Source organism: Hylaeus anthracinus, unplaced genomic scaffold (genome assembly GCF_026225885.1).
Source record: "Hylaeus anthracinus isolate JK02 unplaced genomic scaffold, UHH_iyHylAnth1.0_haploid 5, whole genome shotgun sequence".
In the NCBI taxonomy this organism is placed as follows: domain Eukaryota; kingdom Metazoa; phylum Arthropoda; class Insecta; order Hymenoptera; family Colletidae; genus Hylaeus; species Hylaeus anthracinus.
This window is the reverse complement of record NW_026535322.1, coordinates 10,060,161-10,083,887: the sequence shown is the minus strand read 5'-3', so window position 1 is coordinate 10,083,887 and position 23,727 is coordinate 10,060,161. Positions and strand designations below refer to the sequence as shown.

Here is a 23,727-nt window from a genome sequence, read left to right as displayed (position 1 = left end):
ATGATATCTGGATCAATAAAGAGGGACTTTCGCGAATAACATGAAAGATTTATAACTCGACAATGCCCGGGAATGCTAACGTCCCTGTGCATGTGTGCAGCTCAAAGGGAGCGTTGACTTGTTTACTTTCTAGATTTTCTAGATTTTAGATATGACGATGAATCGTTACAATTAATACGTTTGAGTAGTACCATTCAATATTCGCATCGCATTCGACTAGTTCGACATTCGAACGAATAAAGATTCCATCTAGAGATCTCTTCGTCGAGTCGATCTTTAGCCGGGCCCTCGCGCTTGCAGGAGCTTGCAGATACTGCGTGATCAGTATCTATAAGTTTATAAGCGCGTTATCTGCGCTGATAAACGAGCTGCGCTTTGCGTCGCATCGCCGAGTGTTCCACCCCCGACCCGAGCCAAACCGAGGCGTGTCGAGTTTCACCGAATCGCGTTGCTCCGGAGAGATCCTCGCAAAATTCTCGCGGATTTCCGGGCAGCAAGAACTCGCGGTTAGGAATCGTTATCGTATCTGGTGGTGTTCCGACGATCGGAAATCGATTGGTCACTCGACTTGGCGAGAACCGACGTAATCGGATGCGAATCATGGGGTTCTCGTTCCTCGTACCCTTGCTGGCTCTGTGCTTGATCCAGCCGCTGACGGTTCATTGCGGGGTACGTATCATTGCCAGGCGTATTTCTTTCAAATTGTGTATTCCTCTTCAGGGGTTACAACAGGCCAAGAATCTAAAATACGATAGAATTTTGAAATATCGAAAAATTATAGAGACCATGACAATTTAATTTAATATTCGATAACGAATATTTGAATATTACTCTACGCGCGTTGATAGAAAAAGTATCGAATAATCAAATATACTTTTCAGCCCGCCGCACCGTAGTAACCCCTTAACGATGCTGTCCATTCTTCCGAGTGCGTGGCTGTCTCGTTTCTGAAAAATTACATTTAATATTAGATAACGAATAAAATCGTGGGTTGTGTATTGTTTGTACGGTAGCCGTGGTTACCTTCGAGTAAATCTCGCTTCCAGCGTAGAGAAAATTCGCCATCGATCGAGCTATCGGGATTGATCCGAGTACGATACGAAAACTAACGTGTTGCATAGCGAAGGGGCCGATGTTCGTTCAAGTTCCATCGATTCTCGATTTAATCTAACCTCTGATCTATTCGATTTCAACTAAAACTATACGTTTTTGTAGACACGACCGAGTTTCGTCTCTGACAAGATGATCTCGACCGCGGCGAGTGTTGTGAACGCTTGTCAAACGCAGACAGAAGTAGCGACAGGTACTCGCGCGCTATGATTAGTAATTTTAATCATAAACGAATATCCGTAATCGTCCGTCGCGTTGAAATTTAAAGAAATAGTAATATAATACGTTGTTTCAGTGGACATTGAGGCGGTAAGGAACGGTGTGTGGCCCGAGACACACCAGTTGAAGGTAAATGTATCCTTACATTTCGCGTTTTCTGCGTTTCTATCCAATATAGATAAACTACTGTTTCCGTTTACAGTGTTACATGTACTGCCTCTGGGAACAATTCGGCCTGGTCGACGACAAGAGAGAGCTCAGTTTGAACGGCATGCTCACGTTCTTTCAAAGAATACCAGCGTACAGGGCGGAGGTCCAGACCGCCATCAGCGAATGCAAGGGGTTGGGTAAATATATCGGTATCTACCTTACATTTTTTATTATTTCTCCTTTTCGTTCTCGTCGATCGATCAGGCGTCGTCGAAATTTTCTTCCTTTTCGTTATATTTCTTTGCGTTACGTTTACACCGTCGGTGCACGACGCGTAATGATTTTCCATTGTCGATTACACGCGATCGATCGAATTGAGCATGGTCACTCGATTAATTCGCATCGATGGTTTCTTCAGCGCAAGGCGACAACTGCGAGTACGCGTACGTGTTCAACAAATGCTACGCGTCTCTGTCCCCGCGGGTGAGTGAAATATCCTTGAAAAAAAGAAATACAATGATTCGGATGAGTACGAATGTTTAACAAAGCATCCCTTTTATCGTTTCAGACGTACTACTTGTTTTAATGGGCAGAACGGGAGAAACAAATAAAACGAGATGAAAAAAAAACGACGCACGCAAAGATGGTTCGTCGAACGCCCTGAAACCTGTGTCCAGTAATTTTTCACTTTACCATGTAACGGAACTGTACCTGTTTCGATGTATACGGCCCTTCCCACGAGACGCCAATAAAATAAAACGTCTGAATCACTTGACGTTTAAATTACTGCCAATTTAATCAGTACACCCCCTCTCTGACCATAGAGTAACACGCGTTTCTCGGAAGTACGTTAACAGATTACGTTCCAAGAACTAGTTATCTCTAGAAATGAAATTTTGATGAATTCTTCGTAAAAAAATTGTTCCAATACTTGGCCAATTCGTCCATTACTCCATAGTCCATTGCTCGAATCTGAATAAAGGGTACGAGGAAGGGGGCGATACGAAGCGTTGACGGTTGAGAAATATAGGAAGATTTGATTGTCCGTGTTTCGAGTTGATCGCAACTTCCGACGACGAGGCGCTCCAATTATCAATTGAGGTCGTGTTCGAGCGCGAGATCGCGTTAGAAATAGAGCGAGTAGTCTAACACGTTTTGTTGATTGATTAATCGACGTATTCACACGCGCCTAAACAGCGAAGCCACCGATTACGTTCCTCACACCTCGATTTCGATCGAGAAGTGGGAAGAGGAGAAGCGACATCGGGGAGAGACCAACCTTGAAATATCTCCAACTACCGCTGCTTTAGTTGACCTTTGAACAATACAGAAAGAAATGTTTTTTTAACTATATATAAAGCACAAAAGATATCGAAAAATGTTTTAAATAAAACTTTCCAAATAAAAACCGCTCCTCTCCTATTTCCTGAATAACTTTCGCAATTTAAGCGTATCTCCTGGTATAATCGACGTGTTATCGAACTCTTATCCTTAAAGTTGCATAAACGATCTTCAACCTGCAATTAAGAGACAAATATCTCCACCTTCTAGACCACAGTTTCCAAGAAACTTAAACATGTCCGAGGAGGGATGCCGTAATTAACAAAGTTTCGTTTAGAGCATCAACTGTTGCATTACGGGTAAGCGAGCCGTTTAACATCCTTTCATATAACAGCATCCGCGTACGGATGGTTAATTACACCTTACGTTTACATTGTATCCTTTTAATTGATATTATAGTTATCGTTGACGAACCAAGGTTTCCGAATACGCAATATTTTCTGGAACGCTCTAATATATATACTCGTCGATTGTAAGTTTCGTTGCTAATATTTGTAGCAGCCCTGGTCGAACAAAGGCGATCATGTGCGTTCATTCGACGATTAAAGGATGCGAGATACGGATGCAATTTACTTGTAGACGACACTACCTGCTGGTTACATTCTTGCCAGCCGATTATTATTTCCCATTTGCCTTGAAAATCACACTCGTGTATATGTATATATTCCGCCAATCGGTGGAAGCAGCACAGTCCGTTTGGTGTTTTTATGTGTAAACCTTCCAAAGTTTCTGGCGAAGGAATGACGACTTCGGAATCCGTTCTGATTTTTCTATGCGTCATAACGTCTGCATTTGTCTTTGCGATTGGTGCTGGTTCGGTAAGTACCTCTGTGAGATAGAATACCGATAACCCACTTAATTTCCTTCAAGTTCTTTCAATCTATATATATATATTTTTTTTTTCATGGTAAACTAGGCTAATCCCGAAGACTTCCGGAAAATGACATCAGGCGTAAGGAAGAAATGTATCGCGGAGACCAAAACGACTCTTAGTAAGTAAAGTTTATCGACTGATTGAACGTACGATATATACCCCTTCCATTTTACAGAGGCCATCGAGGACTTTGAATACGGTGTAATGCCCGATGACGACAACCTGAAGTGCTACTTCAAGTGCTCCCTAGAGAAATTCGGCATGGTCGGTTGTTCGTACCCATCCACGCCGTCGTTATTATAACTATCCTGTTTTTTTGTTGAACAGATGGACAAAACTGGTAAGATAAAGTACAATATGTTGAAGAAAGTAATACCAGAAGCTTACAAGGAAGTGGCTTTCGACATGATCGACACCTGCGTTGATCCTCGTACGTACCATCGTGGTAACTTTGCGAGTCTCCATTTTGTAAAATAGATCACGATACGCTTATTCTACTTTTAGTTGGAAAAGATAACTGCGACAAAGTCTTCAATTTCGTGAAGTGCTTGTACAACGAAAATCCCATGGTAAGTTGGGTCGATGATTTTCAATTTTTCCAAGGAAACTGCTTTTCCTCTAGTAAAAGATGTTCTTCTTGTTTCCGTTCCTGCAGGCATTTATCGCTCCATGAAAGTCATCGTCGACGCCTAGGACTGAAAATATGCGTTGAAAATGCAGCACCGTATACAGCGAGCGGAAGGAATGATTCGTCGTAGACGACAGAAGAGTACGACGAAACCTTTAAAACATGTCAACGTATAATTCAGTAACGAATTGAAAACATATATAACGTATAATAAAACGATGGTGACTCGCGAAGGCGTATTCGTTGAAAATACATACATTCCAGTTTATCACATACGACGAACACTTACGTTAAATCCTGTGTGATATTTACAGTGTGAACCTAGCATAGAGTGTCTCCACAAAATTGATTTTTCTTTTACATTTTCCTAGAGTTCGTAGTCTTAGAGGGGTACTTGCTTGTTCGGGGGAAACACGGTTCGATTCGACGAGCTGATTGCAGTATACATGCAAATCAACGAAAAATCCACTTTCTTTTTTTGTTTAAATAGCTAGAGTTCAAAACCATCTTAAAACGAGTGATTCTCGAAGGTGCCGCGACCATGGTAACCGAAAAATATCGATTACGTCTTGCGTGGCTTGGTCTTTCTTTTGTTAATGTTCATTATTTGCTCGACGATAATGTCGTCCGCTCTTGGGTCGATGGGAACCGCCTGTATCGGGGTTCTCGAGCTAGGAGTTGGTTTCGACCGCCTCTCGATCAGCGCGTTCAACCACGTCCACATCTTCTCGCGATTCAGGAACGCAAACGCCACCAACATTATGAAAGGTAATGCGACCACCGAAGTCTGATTCATGTCGCTTTGATCCACCTTTCGTTCGGCGTTGAACGTCAGCTTCACGTACTTGAAGGACGAGTTAGCCTCGAAGTAAACCGGCACGGTCTTGTATTTGTGCATAGACTGGGACAACGACGACTCCAACTGCACGAAGTACTTCTTCCCGTCGGCTTGCAACGGGGGTAGATGGACGAGAAATCCTGCGTTGTAGTTGGTGCCCATCTTGTTCGACTGTTGAGCCTCCAGCTTGGTGGAATGGATGGGGGAATCGGGCATATCCTCCCTGCACAGTTTCACCTTGAGGGTACGATAATGTTCTGGTTGGGCGGATACGACGTGCACGGAGACGTCGGTGCGAGAGATCGGATGGAACGCGACCAACCGAAGACCGTGGATGTCTTTTCCGGTCTTCACTGTTATGGAGTCGGGGCTCGTGCGTTGGATATGCGCGTTCACCTCGGCGTTTGGTTTCAGACGGAACAAGTAAGTACACTGTAAAAAGAAAATAATTTTAACATGTACGAGGGAAAAGGTAAACGATAGAGGAAGGAATTAGACATTGCATACCGTTGGCTGAAGGCCCCTGATTCGAAAATTCCCGTTCTCCTCGGTGGTCGCTTCTTCCTGTAGATTGTTACAGTCGTCTTGGCCTTGGACTTCAACCAGCAACCCAGCCTCGGGTTTTCCATTCAAAGACGTCACCGAACCATACGCGCTGAACGCGACCCTCTTTCCGAATAGATTCACCGTAACGGTCGCGCCTTCTACGACTTTGATCATTTTCGACGGAGGATCGAAACGGTACTCCTTCATCATTGGTCGCAGATAATATTCCCCGGGGGACAGCGAATTGAAGATCAACCTGCCATCCTCGCCTGTTATGCTGTTCCTTCGGTAACTTTGTCCACCGGACAGGGAAAGAAGAACGCCCTATGGAACAAATAAAAGGAGCCTGTAGGTGATCTAACTTATACTTCAGTTTCATTTCGATAACGCACCTGCAGCGAGATATTGTCGGCCTGATCGGAGACCTGCACGATAATTTCAGCCAGCTTGTGAGCTAAGAAGACTCCGTTGGCATCAGGTCCTGTGATGACGAAGCCTTCTTTTTCTGCGGCGACACTTAACAAAGAAACAAAAATTAAAAATACGCAAGTCTGCAAACAGTTTAGGTCTTTCTTTGCATACCTGTAGTCCACTTTCCCATCCAGAGGACCGATATTGTAAGTTCCATCCTTCTGAGTGACCAACGTGTGTATGGGAGAATTCTTGTCGCTTCCGAATATCTGCACGGTGACTCCTTCCAAAGGCGGACTGATCTTGCCAGCAATGATCTGCGCGATACGTAATAAATAAAATTGTTAAGCTGCAACGAATCAATGGCAAACATTTACTCACCTTTCCCAAATCGCCGATAAACGTGGCGATGTCATTTTGACAATCGTTGACTCCCAATACCTTCAACGACGGAGGACTAAATAGAAGGATGTCCGACAAGGGCGTTATCGTATAAATATTATCAGTCTTTGCTTTGAACTCGAAGTCGTACTTGTACAGATTTTCATGCTGGACGGGTTTCAACGGGCCCAGACTGTTAAAAAAATAATTTGTTAAACAGTAATACAATAGCAGTAATACAATAGTGGTTTATATGTTCGTTCACTTACGTGATCACTTCACCGCCATTTTCGATTATCACTTTGACTCCATCCAACGCGGAAGTACTTTGGATGTTCCCTTTATGACTATGTTCAGTTGAATGCAACAAAATGGGAGAAAGGCTGTTAGTATCCCAAGTATGCGACGACCAATCGTACACGTGACAACTTTTCGGCGTAAAGGTGTACGCTCCAGGATTGGTAACGCAATGCTTCGTACTTCCTTTGGTCAAAGTCAAGACGATCTTTTTTGGATTGTTGGCTTCCAAGTACTCCACCGCCGTGTCGTGAGAAGAGATGAATGTAACGGAGAATCCAGTTTGTACAAAAGCTGGTACCTCGGCGCGTTCCGATGTTATCGAGATTCTGTAACTAGGATTCTTCCAGCAGAAAACGTCGTTGTCGATCAGCACTTCATAGTGACCAGGTAACACGTCCGTGAACTGGTACTGACCATCTGCGTGACGAAAAATTACTTCACAGACAAAAAAGAATAGCATCGCGCGAATCGGCAGCGGTACTACCGCGATAACAAAAATGCTTTTGAAAACTACACTCGTTCAGACGCGTTTTTGTTATCGCGGGAATTAGAAAAGTACGTCGATAAATATAGATACGGTACGCGTAGAAAACGCTGAAACCTTACCCTTGGACTGAATCGTCTTTATCGTGATTCCATCGAGCACTTTCAGCGTAACGGATGCCTGACTGCAATCGGTACCTGGCAAACATTTTACCGTACCCGTTAACGTTGCCTTCAATTGCAAGAAGTTGACGTCGAGCACTGGTCGAGACGATACATCGATAGTTTGTTGCAACGGGAAAAATCTGAAAACTGTTTGATTAGGACAGAGGCCAGATAGAGCGCATAAAATAATGATCGACTTACTGTAAGCCCTTATCTCTTTCTTCCGCGCTCACAACTACGGTCAATTGATATCTGTCGGGAGCAAGATAGATGCAAAATTCTCCAGTCTTCGCGTCCGTTTCGATTTCTTTGTTAAACGTAGCGGCCGTATTCTGTACCAAAACCTTACGATAATGCAACGTTCCTTTCGCGGATAGGGTTACCTTTCCACAAACTTTGTACGCCGATGGCACGAGCACTGGAAGTTCTGGGGAGCTAGGGGAGATCTTAACTGTTTTTTCGTTGAACAGTACGTCATCTGTGTCGCAAAAAAATTGAATTATTAATAATGCACTTTCGATTGTAGTTGATATAAAAATAGAGAACTCCTTCCGATCTACGTACCACTTTCAGCTTTCAGAGTATACTGGCCAGCCTTCATGTTATCCAACACATATTTCCCTTTGGCATCTGTCTTCGCGACTTCCTTTTGCGACAGTAGAATTTTTGCCCCCTGCAGAGGCTCCCCATCGATCGAGGTACGAACTACGCCGCTCACTGTAAAACCAGTTACTTTGAATCCTTGACGTAACACGACGCTGTTATGGTTTACTTTGAAGGACAGCTCTGCTGGTTGAACAACGAATTTGGTCTGGGCACCGGCATAGTACGGCACGAGCTTATATTCTCCGGTTGATAAACTTGGGAATACAAATTTCCCGCTTTTGTCAGACACAACTTGACAAAGAGCCTTCTTGGATTGAAGGTCTTTGCTAACGGGCGTCGTCGCGCAATTCTTAGCCACGCCATTCTGCGAATGAACGCGGTTACGGTGAGATTATCTTTCTACAGTTTCGAATTTGTACGAACATAAAAAAGTAGAAAAGAGAAGATTCTTACTCCAAAGAGAACAAAGGTTACACCGTTAACGGGTTCTTCTTCGCTGGTAACGCGACCGCTAGCGTCGTATCCAGAGACTACCAAGCTACCATCTGGAAGTTCTGTATTGCCTTCTTTTACTGTTACTTTGACGGTATCCTTCTCCATCATCCATCTGAAAATGATGAAAGAATGTATATGCTGCTGTAATTAAGTCGTGCATATTGTAAGACTCACGAGGGATGTGAAGCGACGAGTATGTATCGACCAGGCTGTATGGGTGTAAAGTAAAATGTGCCACCTTCTGCTGTGACTGTTGTTCCAACAGGAACTTTTTCATTGCCTTCATTGTATAGCGTAACTGTAACTCCTTTGGGGCCAGAATCTGACCCTAAACTGATAACCTAAAATGGATTTAGTCTCTTGTGATATATGTAATTGATATTATTGTTTTGTTAAATGAATATTTCTATGATGTATATACTTGGATAAGGCTGCTGTAACTTACCCTGCCTGTGATACCAAAACCTTTGAAGGTAAAGTTGATGTCTTGGCCTTGACTACAGGCATCGGTCACTCCATCCACATTCAATAAAACTTCCGTGGGCTCGAAGCTCCAACCTCTAGGTGGATCCACCTAATACATTCGAATATATATGTTAAAGCTACAATATATATACACAGCTCGAGGAATTAAACAGCTCATATTTTCGCTCATTAACGCATCGATAATATAATTATCATTGTGTCATTCCACATTACCTTCAATACGTATTCCCCTTTGTCGTACAATGGAAGAAAGTAGTATCCGCTATTAGGAGCACATTCCGTGTTATCCTTAAGGCTACCAGCCTTCGTATACCTAAATTGAACAAAAGTTTAAGTCATTATTAAACGATTTTATTTTTCCACGTAAACACGAGTCGCAAACAGTTCGACATCGAGGTACTCACAAATTTATTTGAACTTTCGCGAAGTCGATGTCGGCATGACTTTTCAAAAATCCTCCGCAACCTAAAATGTCTTCCGCGTTACAACGGACCGCAAATATGTACAAATGGAGTAAATAAATACTAATTATTCGTTTCATACTCGCTAGCCTTGCTAAATTACTAAACATTGTTACATCTACCGAGTAACGAGGGTAACGAGTAACGCAAGACCACCTTGCAGTTCACGTCACAGCGTGACGCGATTGCAGCGACACAAGAAACATTTTCCCGCCATAGCCTGAATAATGTTAATGAAAACGATGTTGATTTTAATAGATAGGTAGAAAATATGATAATGAGAAAATTTGTAGCCTCTATAGGCCTCTTTAGGTACAAAATAGCATCGTTTCAAGTTGTCTCTGTACTACTTTTTTACTGTTTTTTACTGGTCTGCTTCTCCATTTTTAAATGTCTTCTACGTTATCACTAATCATTGAACGAAGGTGGCAACCATGATTCGATGCACTGTATTCTGCTGTGTTCCCCAAGAATTAATGGAGGATTTGAAAAGTCAATAACCTCGAGTCGAGTTGTAAATAATTAAAGTCATAGTAGCATAAAATACGAATAGTTGTCGAATAAAAGTGAAAGGAAAGTTTTGACGTCATGGTGAAAATAGCGTTGAAAGTGAACGCCACTCTGGAAAACATAGAGGAGCTGAGACCCTCTGGACATCAGTTTAGATGGTACCTAAAGTTTACCTGCTCCAGTTGCGGTGAGGTATCCGAAAAATGGAATTATGCATCCCTGAGCGAGTTCACTCCAGCTCTGAGAGGAAACGCGGTAACCCACTTCATGAGCAAATGCAAGCTCTGTTCTCGCGAGAATTCTATGTCTATTTTGGAAGATTCTTTAAAGCCTTACGTCGCGGACAATCAAGAAAAGTTTCAAACGATAGTGGTATTTGATTGTCGAGGTCTGGAACCCATCGATTTCTCGCCAAGAGAGGGATGGATTGCCAAAGCTGCAAATGGTGGAAAGGAATTCACAGAGGTGGATCTATCGGAAGGAGAATGGGCTGATTATTGCGATAAGATCAAAGAACCTGTAGGGATCTATGATATCGAGCACAGGTTTGAGAGAGTTAAGTAAATGGTTTGTCGCTGAATCACAGACATGCATTGTTTACGAGGTTGTTATGGTTTATCTGTTATTCTATAAGATAATCATATTATTTGTCCATGCCGTGAGATATTGTATTAAAATATGGACATGGATTCGAGATGTATTTTTACTACGTAAAGTTCATTTCTCTTCTTTGTTGATACTCTATGCATATATTTTTATAGACACTTTAATTCACATTCTGTATACTTGCTATTTAGCTGTACGAGCTTATAAGCATCGGAAAGTGCACCCACCTATTCGATATGTATAATTTTGTAGTTTAGTCTGCAGGATCGTGGTTTCTTAAATGAAAAGAAAATATCAGAGACAGTTTTCCATTCACGCGTACGCATGTAAGATGCTCGTGACAAAATCGCTATGTTGTAAGTTAATTTAATTTAGTTTGTATTACATAGATCCAAAGAAAATAAACATACCAGACTACAAGGACAATCCCTAGGTAATAAGTGAACGAATAAACGCACGCTTCCAACGACGTAATATAATTTATTCATAATCATATAAAAAAAGTCCATTTACTTTCGTAAATGGTTTAGTACACGGAAAATTTGCAACAATAATTTCGCGTTACTTCTAAATCCATTTCAAATTGCCGATCGTACCCTGCACAATTAACCAGATGACTAGCACATTGCTCCACGGCAGGGAAGAAAAGTTGAAATTTTTAATTCGTTAACCATTCACGAGTCATCCAAGACTCGGGACAAGGCGTTTTATAGTCTGACTACACAACCTTGTCCTTTCGTCAAACACCTTCGGAATGTCTCGATATACTTTAATTGGCTAAAATAATTAAAACCGCAATAATCATCGTCTCGTTTGCTTACGATAATAAAAATTAGATCTTTCTTCGATTAAAAACTAAGTATGTACACGTATCGAGTATAAAAGTTCTGAATAAATTCACCTGAGCCGCGCCACCCGTGAAACGGAAGACGTTTCGCCCACGCGCGCGCGCGTTTTGTGGCAATATAACTCTAAACTGGCTGAAGAAGTTGCAATCACAAGTTCCAACGAAACGTGGAAATAAATCACAAAATGGGGGACGATTCAGAGAAACGATTTTACGAAACTGTTTTAAGTCGATAATCGGCTAATCTAGCGTTACTAATATCCACTACCACTATTGTTTTCTAATATTTCCGTTACTATTGGCCTCTAAACATCTAACACAAATAAATATCGTGTGCGCATTACGATTCGTCGTTCCCGGGGAACGTTTTAACGTATAAATCACATGTAAAAGAAATCATCACCGGACACACGAGTCTAACGATAATAATAGTCGATAACGCTATCAGTCTATTCTCGCAAAAATATCACTGCGACTGAAAGTACTTCGTCTACGTCGTCAGAGTCGAAGGGTGTCCTGTCATCGATTCAAGTTAAACTTTACAAGCATCCAAATAATACGGATAAACTCTGAACGTTAAAGAAAAAGTAGCTTCTCTCTTTTCTATAGCTGGCAAAGTAGTGACTGCTAAAGAGTAACTACTTACGGCTAACAAATTTAAACGTATTAGAAATGTTGTATAGAACATGTCCCAGTCCTAGCTAGAATCGACTCTGAACGAGCATGCGAGATTGGTAAATTATTCGACTCAACGGTACATATTATTGTTTTTCTACGAAACTCAGAAAGTAACTCTAACGATAGTTCACTAATATTACGAATGCGTATTTAGCGTCTTAGATCAACTAAATGGTTCTACACTACCGTACTAGACTATATGTCATCTTTGGTATACTAACGGGAGATGATCGTTCCGCCGGCAGAACCGACGACAACTTCGCCTTCTAGTTCGTCACTTTAATTCTTCATATTCGGAAGTATGAATTACGTAGAAATAGGAACATTACGAGTAATATGTGTGAGTGTGTGTTGTGCCAGTCGTCGCGCGGCGTGTATTCTTGATGCAAACAATGCAGCAAGCTCGCAACGACGAAGAACGCAAATTACATACGGGAGCGATCGTATCCTACGATAGAGGTCTTGTCAACGGAAACTGTCGGCGATTCCGAGTAAAACTTTGTCGCCGCCACGAATACTACGTTCCGTTTCGGACCGCGAACGATCGCCTCTACGGAAGAAAAATATCGGTGTAGCAATTACTGTGCGATGGAAGAAATTTATGAGTTAGCAGTTGGCCGTATTCACTTGCTGACAAATTAACATTCCCCAAACTATACGTTTCACGGATGCACCCGCAAAAACGTTCGTCAACATTACTCGCCAACGTATCGGCGACGATAAGGACAAATTTTGTGTAGTAATGTACGCTTGCTAATCGCACTATTAGTATACTCTTAGTATTCTCTACGTTCTTCGTATTCCGCTAGTAATAGGTTCGTGCAAATTCATAACGGTTCCATAAACTTTGTCGTCTGGTGTATTTGTTTACGCACTTTTTAAAACGAGTTTAACGAGAAATACCTACGAATAGGCCCATTACATCTCTCGACTCGAATAGGTTTGAAACTTCGCAGAGGAGTTGCTTGCTCTATAGTTGCGAAAGAACTAGTGAACGAAAGAATGAATCGCGGCGGAAATGTATACATAGCTCGACAAACTTGGAAAAAATTTGTTATCGAGCAAATAAATAAAATTAGAGTTAGAATAATATACGAATATTCGAATGTGGAAAAATTTGACTAGCCCCTATTCCGTAACTATCGACGAACGTTTAGTAAACACGATGATACTCTTATTATTCTCATCCTTGCTACGCTCAGACCACTCTCTCGGGGATCTTCTCTAAATTCGTCGACCTATACTCGATCCTAGCGTGGTGTCCATGCGTCTTGGAATCACGATCAAGCATGGCAAGACCAAATCGAAAGGATTATCGTTCTTTAGCATTCTCGCGCCCACACCCCGCCTCTTCATCCTTGAACGCATTTTTATGAAGCAGCGTCAACATCGAACGCGTCGAGGACGCGAGCACGAGCGAGCAACATGATTTTCGTAACACATTATTATTTCTGCGCGTCGAACGACGAACACGAGAACAATGCCCAGAAAATATGTAACATTCTTAATTTTGATTCTGTTACCGTGTAGACAGGCAGAAAAATATATGGATACCCTTTAATCTGGGCTTAGGTAGAAATTCAGCTACGATGTACAACGTTAACTCCAATGTCTCGGAGTTCGAGATCGTTGCGCGATATTGGGGCGACCCAGAAAATATTGCGCATTTTCGTCACGTTTGAAATATGATGCGTTGTTACGGTTATCATTTAACAAGTTAGGGATTCGAAAGGCACAATATGTTCTATGCCACCTTAATATAGCGCGTATAAAGAAGGAAAACGTGTCATCGCTACGTCGTTCCCGTGGACTCGACCGTAATGGTCGACCCTGAACGACTCCACTTCTTCGCCTCCTCATTTCATGGCAACTGGTCATTTAATACCGGTTCCAAGCAGGTCTGTTTCAAAGTCGCCGACTGATCCTCGAGGCTTCGTTTCAAGCCCTCTATAGTCTGCATCAGCCTCTGCCTCCGCAACTGTGACAACTGATGTTGAAACATCTGCGAATCCTGAACGTTCGCGTTCGCATTCGCTTCGGCGGCCAATCGTTCTCGACGAAGCTGAGCCACCTTCTCCTTCAGAGATCTCCTCGAGTCGTCTGCGTTTGCAAAACAATGGTTAGTACTTTATAACATACCTGACAATTTTCGCCTTCGTGTTTCGCATCGTGAACATGGCTCAAGGACAATTCCTACAGGTCCTCGCGGCACCAGTCGCGGATCTTACCAGTGTCATCGGTAGCGGTATCTCCGTCAGAGTTTCTCAAGGTACCGGTCTCCCCTAACGTTTTCTGTATTCTACCGTAGGTTGCGCTCCCCGCGTACACTTTCCTTTTCACTGGCTCGCTTTGCGGGCAGTAGGATGAACTCTCTTTTATGGGGCCCATGTCGACAGACCTGCGAAAATAGAAACGTATAAATTTGTCGCGAAATCGTAGGGACGCGGTGGTGTCTTTTTCCTTCGTACGCTAACCTAAAAGTCATCAATGGAGCCCTTCTTCTAACGTCGCATCTTTCCTCGGAGTCGGACGAACTGGACGTTACGCCCTCCTCCTTCGTCGCCGATCTAGACAATCGAACGTCTTTCTTGCTCCCAACGAATGTATCCCTAGACGGTAAAATGACGTGTGGTCTAGTCTGAAAAGAAGTTGGAGACTGCGGTATAAGGTCCTCCGGGTCTATAAAGGGTCGAGGGATGCCGTTACAATTTAGGGACACCGCTCGAGACCCGTTGCAATAGTCGTTGATCTCTTGCTCGCCAGTTATCAAACGAGGAGACCGTATCATACTTCTACACGGGGAATGCTGAACGGGTGGTGTCCTTCTAGCCGCAACGGGAGACACGACGGTCGAGTATTTGATCGGTGGTTCTTGCCTGCAACAGTTTTCCCTCTCTATAAATCGACGGATCGGAGAACAAGGTTGCATGAACTGTCTCTTAGGACTGGTGTGGTCTAGGTCTCTGATGCTGCCGCTCTGTAACTCCGGTTGAGAGTTTCTGCTTTTGGAGAGGGCTAGTTCGATGTTCAGCTCGGTGTTCTTGATGAGCTCGACTCGTTTGTTCGCCAGGCCGTTATGGAATTTGCGCGACGGCGATGGCACGATCGGTATACTGTTTTGACTCTTCTGCATGTTCACCAAGATGTTCTCCGCCTCGAGTATGAGTTCGCGGTACTTTTTGTCCGCTTCTTTGTCCGCCTCGATCAAAGCGATCTCTGACGCGAACGTGGTCATGTAGGCGTTGCCTGTTATCCGCCGCCTAACGATGTTGCCGTTCACGTAGCTTACCTTTAAGGTGAAAGACGAAAGAAATGTTGCACCATAAATATAAAAATGTTCTATAATAAATTCGTTTACGGTTGCTCACCGAATTGGATCGTCTCTTGACTATCTCGCTGTCGACGATGGTGGTCGATGGAACGGCTGGCCTGTCGTCCATCAGCCTCATCGGCGACAGATTCTTGTTGACGTCGTGTTTTCTTCGACGCAGACATATGGGAGTGCCACCTACGCTTCTGCTACCCTGATTGAAGCCAGAATTCTTCAGCAGCATTCTTTCTACCAGTACGCGATTCAGATTCGCCGTTTCGTCATCGCACCTCTCCAACGTCGATTTGCAACGTTGAGAGATCTTCTTCTTCCGTTTCTCGCTTTGCTGCTTCTCGTCCGGCTTCTTGTGTCGGCTGCTCTGCCTCTTAGCGTTGGCGTTCTTCACGCTGGCCGTTCTGCGAACAGATACGAATGCGGGTCGAAACAGTCATAGATCCTTTGCAAACCTGGGACATTTTCTAAACAACGTTTTACAAGTGTTCGTATGAACTCTTTTCCTACAAATGCACCGCCAACAGAAGTCGGATCTGCTCTTTTATTCGGATCAACATTGTACAGAATCAAGCTAGCTCATAGCGACCCCGTTAACAGAATCTGCAATCTAGCAAACAGTATTAGTCAAAGTGTGGACTTTTTCTCGAGTTCGGTATCGTTTAATTTGTACTACAGGGGCCTATACCGTTCGCAAATGAAACAAATGAATAGACATCAGGGAATCTTCGTCGAGTGTACCTCTGAAGGATCGTCGCGTCGTCCTTGATCCTGCGCTTCACCAACGACTCCCTCAGCTTGCTACTACGTCGCGCCAATTCACCGGTGAACGCGAAGTAGGTGCAGTGGCCGGTGTTCGGGAACCGTTCTGGACAATCCAGGTTGTCCAGGCCCAGAAACGAGCCGTTGTCGATGTAATCGAACTCGTCGTTCTCCAACGGATCGTTCTCGTCGCCTACGTCCCGACCTGCGTCCACGTCGGACAAAGAGTCTATGTAATCCTCGCAGTCGGTCGGGTCGCTGTCGGACAGAATGTCCGTTTCCTTCTCGTACACGTAACTCTCGTCGAACTTGCCCATCATCTCGTTCAGAGTGATGTCGTCCTCGGATGATCTGACGCTTCGTGTCACGGACGACCCGGAAGACCCGTTGCAGTTCCCGTTACCGTTGTCGTTGCCGTTGCTGCAACCGCTTCCTCCGCTGCTTCTGCTGTCGCTGCTGCTGCGACTGCGACTGCTGCTGCTACTGCTGCTGCTACTGCTGCTGCTGCTGCTACGCCGATGCACGGACAAGGCCATCTTGGGTCGAATCTCCAAGCCTGAGGCAATTCTCCAATTCTGGTTCACTCTGTGCGAAGTAACTTCGTTAGAGGAGCCATACACGTCTTTATTTTAAACGTTTCAAAGGATTCGCTTACCGTAAGAGTAACCATAACAAAATTTATTAAGGGGACAGAGACATGGGATATAACGTGGTTTCATTTAAAATTAAGGTGCGTAGGTTAATGAGACGCAATGGCATTTGATGGAAGCCTTTGAAAATGACGAGCTCGAGAAAACGTCGATGTAGTCACACGAATGTTCGCAAAATTGCATATTCCAGAGCAGATATTAATTATCATCCTAATGTAACGATCTAGGTGATAAGATAGGGCACTCTGTCGTTGATACAGTACGGTATATCGGCAACTACTTGTATGTACTTATCGACAGAGCGTGCTACGTTACCGATCGTTACCTTCGAGACAAAAACATTTAAATCTTCTTGGAAAAAAAATTGGATCTTCTTCTATTAATCAACCAATGGCAATTTCTAATCGTGAAAATGGTACTGACGGGCTTCTTCCCGCGCTGAGGCTTTCTTGTTTGCATTCCCTTTTGGCACGTGCCTCTCGCGTGTAGTTCACGTTGACATCGCTAGCGCTGCCGGAGGATTCCGTCAGCTTGAGACCCGAGCTGCTGCTGGTCTCGTCCAAGTTGAGTCTCGACTTGACGCCTGCCGTACTAGACCCGGACGAGTTAGCGGACAGCCACGGATTGGTCCTGATGCGCGAACGTTCTCTGGGCGACTGCACCGGGGGCGACACCAACGGGGGAGGTATCGACGAGGGCACGACCAGGTTAGTCCGTGACGAATCGGCGGAAAACGACTCCGTTCGCCGGTGGTATCTGTCCTCCTGTGTCTGCGCTTGACAGTGCGCTCGCTGAGGGAACTCCTGACCTCGCAGGCGTTCACTGATCTGTTTAACGGAGAACTGGTTTAATAGGGTTAAATTCAAGTTCAGTTTGTTTGACAAGATTTAAGTCTGTTAATACTTTCGCTGCGGATGACGCACGTGTGCGTTCAACTGAAAATATATGGTTGTTTTTATTATTTATCAGTTTTCATCTTTTTTGTTCGGCAATCATATTATATATAAAATAAGTTACCACAAATATATGTTTTTCAAAATAATCATATTAGATTGATGATCACATTTGTAAGAAATTTTCATTAAAACAAATATCATAATTGCAGCTCCCAGCGAACGGCTACTTATTTTCGTCCGCAGCGAAAGTGTTAACCGAATGTGTCTTAACACGTTTAACGTTGTAATTATATAGATAAAGAAATAAACTTGTTTTAACGTACGCCTTGCAATTTTTCAATAGTAAAAAAACCGTAAGTATCAAGAACAGGGTACAGATTTTAGTATGCGTTAGACATTAAAGCAAGAGACTTAATACTTTAAGAATGTGGTCAACATGCGGTTGAACATGATGAAGTAAACAACCGTTACTTCCTGAGAACTCGAATTCCCAAAAATATCAGGTGCTTTATTGAAGCAGCAATAAAGTGACCGGGAGTAAAACCTCGGACCTCGAAGGCACAGTCCTCCATCTGTTAAGTACTCTGCCTGATATTTTTCGGCGGTTCGACAGGCAAGACAAAATCCTGGAACATTACGTGTATTACAAACTTATTTTCCTTAAATATATACAGGGTGAGTCCGAAGAAACAGAATACCTAAATATCTCCGTTACATTTTGTTGTACAAAAAAACTTCTTAGGACAAAGTTACACTATTTGAAGGGCCACATGTAACGGTGTAAGGGAAACAATTTTCAAGGTCTTTTTTTTAGGTCTTAGTTAGCATAACGTTATAGCTGACAAAATAACGAATTCATCCATGTACTACAATATCACCTACAAACGATCTTCAACCCAGAAAAATGGAATAAATAAAATTCAACGTGTAAGACTCATTTCCTTTATTCCTGTTACGCAAAATATTCAAAAATATTCCCTTTATCTGCTATACATTTATTTAGCCGTGAAGTTACAGAACGTACTGCTGTGTAATTCATTTCTGAGGGAAAACTTTCTCCATAAATGAAAATCATATCAATTTTATCATCTTTCGGGTAACGCATCGTGAAACGTACATCGATAAACTGATGGATTGGAAATCTTAGGAAACATTAGAATTAGAAATCAGAGAGCAAGAACGTCCTCAGACCGATCAGCAGTTGTAAACACGAATATGTACAAACACATAGATAAAGGTATATCATAAATGTCTTCCTGTCAACACCGAATCTGTTATTATGTCGCGTATTGCGATACATTTGAATGTATAGCGGCTCAAGTTAATATTGATTATGAATATTCAAAATATTTGGAACATCTTGCGTAACAGGAATAAACCAAATGAACCTTACACGTTGAATTTTATTTATTCCATTTTTCTGAGTTGAAGATCGTTTGTAGGTGATATTGTAGTACATGGATGAACTCGTTATTTTGTCAGCTACAACATTACGTTAACGAAAATATATCATTCCGTTTAAAAAAACATCGATGACCTTGCAAATTTGTTCCCTTAGACCCTTTAGGGCCTATTACGTATGGCCCTTCAAATAGTGTAACTTTGTCCTAAGGAGTTTTTTTGTACAACGAAATGTAACGGAGATATTTAGGTGTTCCGTTTCTTCGGACTCACCCTGTATTTAGTTACGTTTTTATTAAAGTTGCTTCGTTAAAGATATAACTCCACCCGAATATTTATAACTAAAATTTGTCTTCTGACAAGTAACGACCTAAATGAAAAGTGTAAAACGTTCGTCTACGACTAAATTTGAACGTGCCTTCCTCGGAGTACAGGTTCCGACGTCCCTCGGCTGTTCGTTGTTCCTGGTCATGTTCGCGAGGGCAGCGGCGGCTTCGAGGTTTCTATGTCCCACGAGCAGGCCGGAGGCAGCTGGGAGATCAGGACCGTCGGTCGGCCTCTTTAGTCTCCCGTTGCTCTGGAAGTAGTGCGTGCCGGTTCTGATGTTTATGTAATATTCCGGCGGAAAGCTCGCCCCAGGGGAGGTGCCGTCGGTCGAGTATCCGGTGCTGTAGGCGCTCTCCGGCGAGGAAAGGTTCACGCTGCCTGTGCCAGCGGACGTGCCAGAGGAGGCGGACGTCGTCGCGGTCGAAGACGCGATTCCACCGTAGCTACCTCCTCCGTGCAACCGAATTCCATCCACGTTCTTCGACGGCGAGACTGCGGGGTGTACCTGCGGACGGTCGTTATTATTAGCACTCGTCGTTCAAGTACGTAGTTATATAGGTACGATCTAGAATTATTGAGAAGTCTATTGTAGATTTTTATTGCTAAAGACGGTTAAAACTTTACTTTGGCGGACGAGGAGTCTCGAGTTGCTTGGAGAAACACGAACATTTCGTCGGATACATTTAGCATTCAACGACCTCCAACTACTATGTATTCCGTAATTATGCGCTAACTAGAGGCTACGCTGGAGTACTTGAGAGAATTCCGCGACGAGTGGAGTACAAATTGGTAGGTACATCTGAATAGTTGCCGTAGTACGTTTTAGAGAATCTTGATGGGAAGGGTGTTTCGACGAGGTAGGTTCGATGGAGTTCGAGCCTCGTGGCGGAAAGGTAAGTAGCCGCGGGAGTGGGAAGAGATAAAAGGTGGAAGAGGTCGGGCCAGTGTCGCCTAATTGGATAGCCGCGGATGGCCTGGTAGAGGAAAACGAGCCAGCTCGAGCGAAGAAAACTCGAGGAGGAAGACGCGGTCGGGCTCTTTCAGCTCCTGCAAGACAACGAAGCCAATTCTCCTGGGCTCCGTGCCTGCTCCTCTCTCTCCCTCTCGCTCTCGAAAACTCCCTCCGTCCTCGTCAGCCATATCCGCATCGAAGAGGGCGGAAAGCGTCTCCGAGAAAGTGCCGACGCAACCCCGTCGGACGCTACCGGAAACGTAACGAGCGCACATATCGAGGAAACGCCTCGTTTTCGAATTTTTCTAGTTCGACGAGCCTTCTACCCTTGCGCTGCAATTTCGAGGGTGGCGAATCTTGCGCGCGTTGGATTTCTTCTGCATATCTATGGAACGTGGTAGAGGGTAGGGATAGGGGGGAGTCGCGAAAATAGATTGTTCGATAAACTACTGGTACCGTATATTGGTCTAAAGTTGGCGCGGCAACGACAAACTGAAGGTGAGGGAAGCAAAGGCCTCCTTTCTTTCGACACTCACAGTGCATAATCGTAGCTAATATATCTGTCGCAGGGAAATGATAAAAATGGAGATTAGATCAAAAAGGTGGATTCGAAATAAGACTAGATTAAAAGATACAAGATTCTGGGATAACATCTCGTGAGGTACGTCTAAGATCACGTGAAGGTAAAGTAATTATACCGATTTAACGTATGTGCGGTAAATCTAGGATCGAGTTGTGTAATATTTCGTCCGATTGGGTTAGGTTGGTGTCTAGTTGTAAAGGAGAGTGGTAACGAACCAAACACAAAGCTGTGCAAGTTCTTATTTTAACATCTTCTGTGAATTGATCATCTACCTTAGGGATTTGATTAAATCTCCATTTTTATCATCTCTCTGCGACATATCCACGGTACGGAAATATATTTCCCTCCCTTTCTAAGCGTACTCCGAATAATATGGGCCATGCGGCAAATTGATCACACCTCGGCCAATAGGAAGGTGAAATTGAAATAAATGATAATAATTGATTTTGCTATTGGCAGAGCCGATCAGTTCGACGCATGCGAGTATCGCTCGTAATACATTTAGAAAGAGAGGAAGATCCCGAACCGTTGTGCTAAAACGGATCCTCTCTCTCTCTCTCTTGTACTCCATATACATCTTTCTTGTCTCCATATACGTGTAAAGAAAATATATTTCTTCGTTTAAATTTGGTGGTATGACGTCGGGCCCAGAAAGATCTATACGATAGGGGGGTAGGAAGAAATAGGAATGAGATTTCGAGAAGGTGACCACGCGTAGAGAGCAGGTTAGAAAGACAAGGGAGAATAAAAGAGACAGAGTAAGAAAAGTGAGAAGTATAAGATTCGTGAAAGGGAAATTGACGGTTGGAAGAAACTTAAATGTCGTTTCTCTTTTGTCAGGTAAATAACACCACAAGTGTAAATAATGTAAATTTTGTAAATAGCTACAGTGGGTGTAGAAAGTATTCGTACACCGATCAATTTCAAAAAAAAAACCTGTGTCAAATTGTAATTTATTAACTTATTTTTTTATGAACAATGACATTCTACATATTCTCGGAAACGTCTAAAATAGATAGATTACAAAAACAAAAAATATCTATTTATGTAAGTTGCGAAATTGACAAGAAAAAAACAATTAATCGATAGAAATGTTGAAGGAATAAGTATTCGGACAACTGTTTAAAAGTACTTTACTGGAAAATTGATGTTTCCTAATTCGCACGGAGCACTAAACTAACGTGTTTATGTTACAAACTCTGCTGTAAATGGTTCGTCATAAGAATCGTACAAATAGTTATTGTTTCTATACTTTCACCCACTTTTCGCGTCTCTTTGTTGATTTCACAAATTATATTAACTAGTAAATGTTGTCTGGACTATATCTATCATAGAGACTTCCGAGAATATGTAAAATATCGTTGATTAGAAAAAAAGAAAAAGAGAAAAGTTTTTTTTGGAAATTGATCGGTGTACAAATACATTCTACACCCACTGTATGTCATAATAAATTTGAAACTCTTGACAGAGCAACGGACGGTGATTTTTTCTTCTGAAAAAAAGAGTATCCCTATAAGTTTTGATAGAATCTTACATACATAGTAGTATTACTAGACTGCGGATCTTGATGCATTTATAGAAAATTTGAACGTGGAAGAAACTACAAAATGCAAACAATATGCAAGAATATAAAACAGACCGAGAGTAAAGTTCACGTTATAACATTTGCAGAATAAAATAAATTCCTATTTAGGTTCAATTTTTATAGGAACGTTCGCGAATATTTTACTTTGCATAGATCCGCAGTCTAACTACGAAATAAAGGGTTAAGGTGTCGCCGTAACGTGGCAGCGAAACGAATTGTCAACTCCTGAGGAACGGAACTCTACTCACTTGATGCAGGGTGGGTGATCTGTTGGCGCTGTGATTCCTGGGCGAGTTGCAGTTCGAGTCGAACCCCTTCTCCCCCTTCTTCCTTTCCTTCTTCTTTTTCGATCGCACGATATGCGCCTCCATCCACGTGCGCAATTTCGTCCCGAACATGTTGCACGCGATTCGGCCAATCGAAGCTCCTACAGATCCTTTGCTTCCTCGGCCCACTGCGACGACTTAACCCCTTCGGCTACTTCGATCACGCCCCTCGTCGACGAGCTATCATCCGCGACACTTAGATATCAGGGCTTTTCGCAGCTCTATCGCCTCGCGAACGCGTCTTGGCTCGCGAGTTCTTCTACGTTATAGACTTCCGGTCCATTAGCGCGGGAAACCAACGCGTCGCTTCGCTTCGCGCCATTCCTCGTCGCCTCGAGGCAACGGATCTGAAACAAAGAGAACACGTTCGGTTGGTTAATTAGGGCATCGCTGAATTATATCGAACGTCGGATCGGGTACTTCACGAGCGGTCGAAATTTCGAGTTCTGAGATGGTTGAATAAATAACAAACATAAGGCGCAGAATAGGGTTATTAATTTCAAGTTAGTTAAGTAAGTTAGTATGTAAGATATCGAGTATAGCGGCACGAGTGAGGATGTAAATGGTATAGTGGATTGTAATCCAAGTCCATTTCGTGGCTTAAAAGCTGGAATAAAAACTATTCCTATCTATAAGGCGTAGAATCCTGTAAGCTACTGTACCACGGTCGAGATAGAGACTTCGAGGAGCACATGTTGATGCATTACGACGGCTACGATAAACTGAAAGATCGTCAGTAAGGATGAAGTGTCGGAACGTGCGAACAATAACTGTAATATAAGGCGTAG

The 23,727-nt window shown here is 43.1% G+C and overlaps 4 protein-coding genes and 1 long non-coding RNA gene across 6 annotated transcripts; 3 read left to right on the top strand and 2 right to left on the bottom strand.

Moving 5' to 3' along the window:
• The first annotated feature begins 336 nt into the window (after positions 1-336).
• On the top strand, positions 337-2,249 carry LOC128896136 (general odorant-binding protein 69a-like). 2 transcript variants are annotated; one of them, XM_054159358.1, is made up of 6 exons: positions 337-669; positions 1,216-1,303; positions 1,406-1,458; positions 1,532-1,676; positions 1,898-1,962; positions 2,048-2,249. In XM_054159358.1, the coding sequence occupies exons 1-6, from the start codon at positions 592-594 to the stop codon at positions 2,063-2,065; spliced, it is 447 nt and encodes a 148-aa protein (XP_054015333.1). In that variant the 5' UTR covers positions 337-591; the 3' UTR covers positions 2,066-2,249. The 2 variants fall into 2 exon arrangements, with proteins under 2 accessions (XP_054015333.1, XP_054015332.1); XM_054159357.1 differs by having other exon boundaries at positions 371-669; positions 1,532-1,688.
• LOC128896140 (uncharacterized) lies at positions 2,100-3,970 on the bottom strand. The gene is made up of 3 exons (XR_008461925.1): positions 3,845-3,970; positions 2,759-3,648; positions 2,100-2,361 (listed from the first exon to the last, which is right to left on the bottom strand). It is a non-coding gene; the product is annotated as an uncharacterized LOC128896140 (long non-coding RNA).
• On the top strand, positions 3,512-4,548 carry LOC128896135 (general odorant-binding protein 69a-like). Its single transcript, XM_054159356.1, has 6 exons — positions 3,512-3,638; positions 3,737-3,812; positions 3,870-3,958; positions 4,022-4,124; positions 4,199-4,263; positions 4,350-4,548. Exons 1-6 carry the CDS (start codon positions 3,528-3,530, stop codon positions 4,365-4,367), a joined length of 462 nt encoding a protein of 153 aa, XP_054015331.1. The 5' UTR covers positions 3,512-3,527; the 3' UTR covers positions 4,368-4,548.
• LOC128895814 (uncharacterized) lies at positions 4,475-23,305 on the bottom strand. Its single transcript, XM_054158743.1, has 22 exons — positions 22,862-23,305; positions 19,585-19,998; positions 17,293-17,696; positions 16,199-16,804; positions 15,504-15,861; positions 14,610-15,424; positions 14,364-14,533; positions 14,007-14,235; positions 9,438-9,659; positions 9,247-9,346; positions 8,993-9,121; positions 8,722-8,888; positions 8,506-8,659; positions 8,011-8,416; positions 7,648-7,924; positions 7,405-7,586; positions 6,768-7,215; positions 6,499-6,691; positions 6,289-6,434; positions 6,099-6,222; positions 5,668-6,030; positions 4,475-5,592 (listed from the first exon to the last, which is right to left on the bottom strand). Exons 1-22 carry the CDS (start codon positions 23,009-23,011, stop codon positions 4,885-4,887), a joined length of 6,765 nt encoding a protein of 2,254 aa, XP_054014718.1. The 5' UTR covers positions 23,012-23,305; the 3' UTR covers positions 4,475-4,884.
• LOC128896134 (CXXC motif containing zinc binding protein) lies at positions 9,909-12,347 on the top strand. The gene has a single exon (XM_054159355.1). The coding sequence runs from the start codon at positions 10,083-10,085 to the stop codon at positions 10,566-10,568; it is 486 nt and encodes a 161-aa protein (XP_054015330.1). The 5' UTR covers positions 9,909-10,082; the 3' UTR covers positions 10,569-12,347.
• Positions 23,306-23,727: the final 422 nt, after the last annotated feature.

Coding starts and splice junctions, on each gene's coding strand:
- LOC128896134 (XM_054159355.1), top strand. CDS start 10,083: ATGGTGAAAATAGCGTTGAAAGTGAACGCCACTCTGGAAAACATAGAG.
- LOC128895814 (XM_054158743.1), bottom strand. CDS start 23,011: ATGTTCGGGACGAAATTGCGCACGTGGATGGAGGCGCATATCGTGCGA. Junction 9,347..9,437: donor GCGAAAGTTCAAATAAATTT/GTGAGTACCTCG, acceptor TGTTCAATTTAG/GTATACGAAGGCTGGTAGCC. Junction 5,593..5,667: donor TCAGGGGCCTTCAGCCAACG/GTATGCAATGTC, acceptor TTCTTTTTACAG/TGTACTTACTTGTTCCGTCT.
- LOC128896136 (XM_054159357.1), top strand. CDS start 592: ATGCGAATCATGGGGTTCTCGTTCCTCGTACCCTTGCTGGCTCTGTGC. Junction 1,304..1,405: donor GCAGACAGAAGTAGCGACAG/GTACTCGCGCGC, acceptor ACGTTGTTTCAG/TGGACATTGAGGCGGTAAGG. Junction 1,689..1,897: donor GGGGTTGGGTAAATATATCG/GTATCTACCTTA, acceptor TGGTTTCTTCAG/CGCAAGGCGACAACTGCGAG.
- LOC128896135 (XM_054159356.1), top strand. CDS start 3,528: ATGTGTAAACCTTCCAAAGTTTCTGGCGAAGGAATGACGACTTCGGAA. Junction 3,813..3,869: donor GGAGACCAAAACGACTCTTA/GTAAGTAAAGTT, acceptor TCCATTTTACAG/AGGCCATCGAGGACTTTGAA. Junction 3,959..4,021: donor CCCTAGAGAAATTCGGCATG/GTCGGTTGTTCG, acceptor TTTGTTGAACAG/ATGGACAAAACTGGTAAGAT.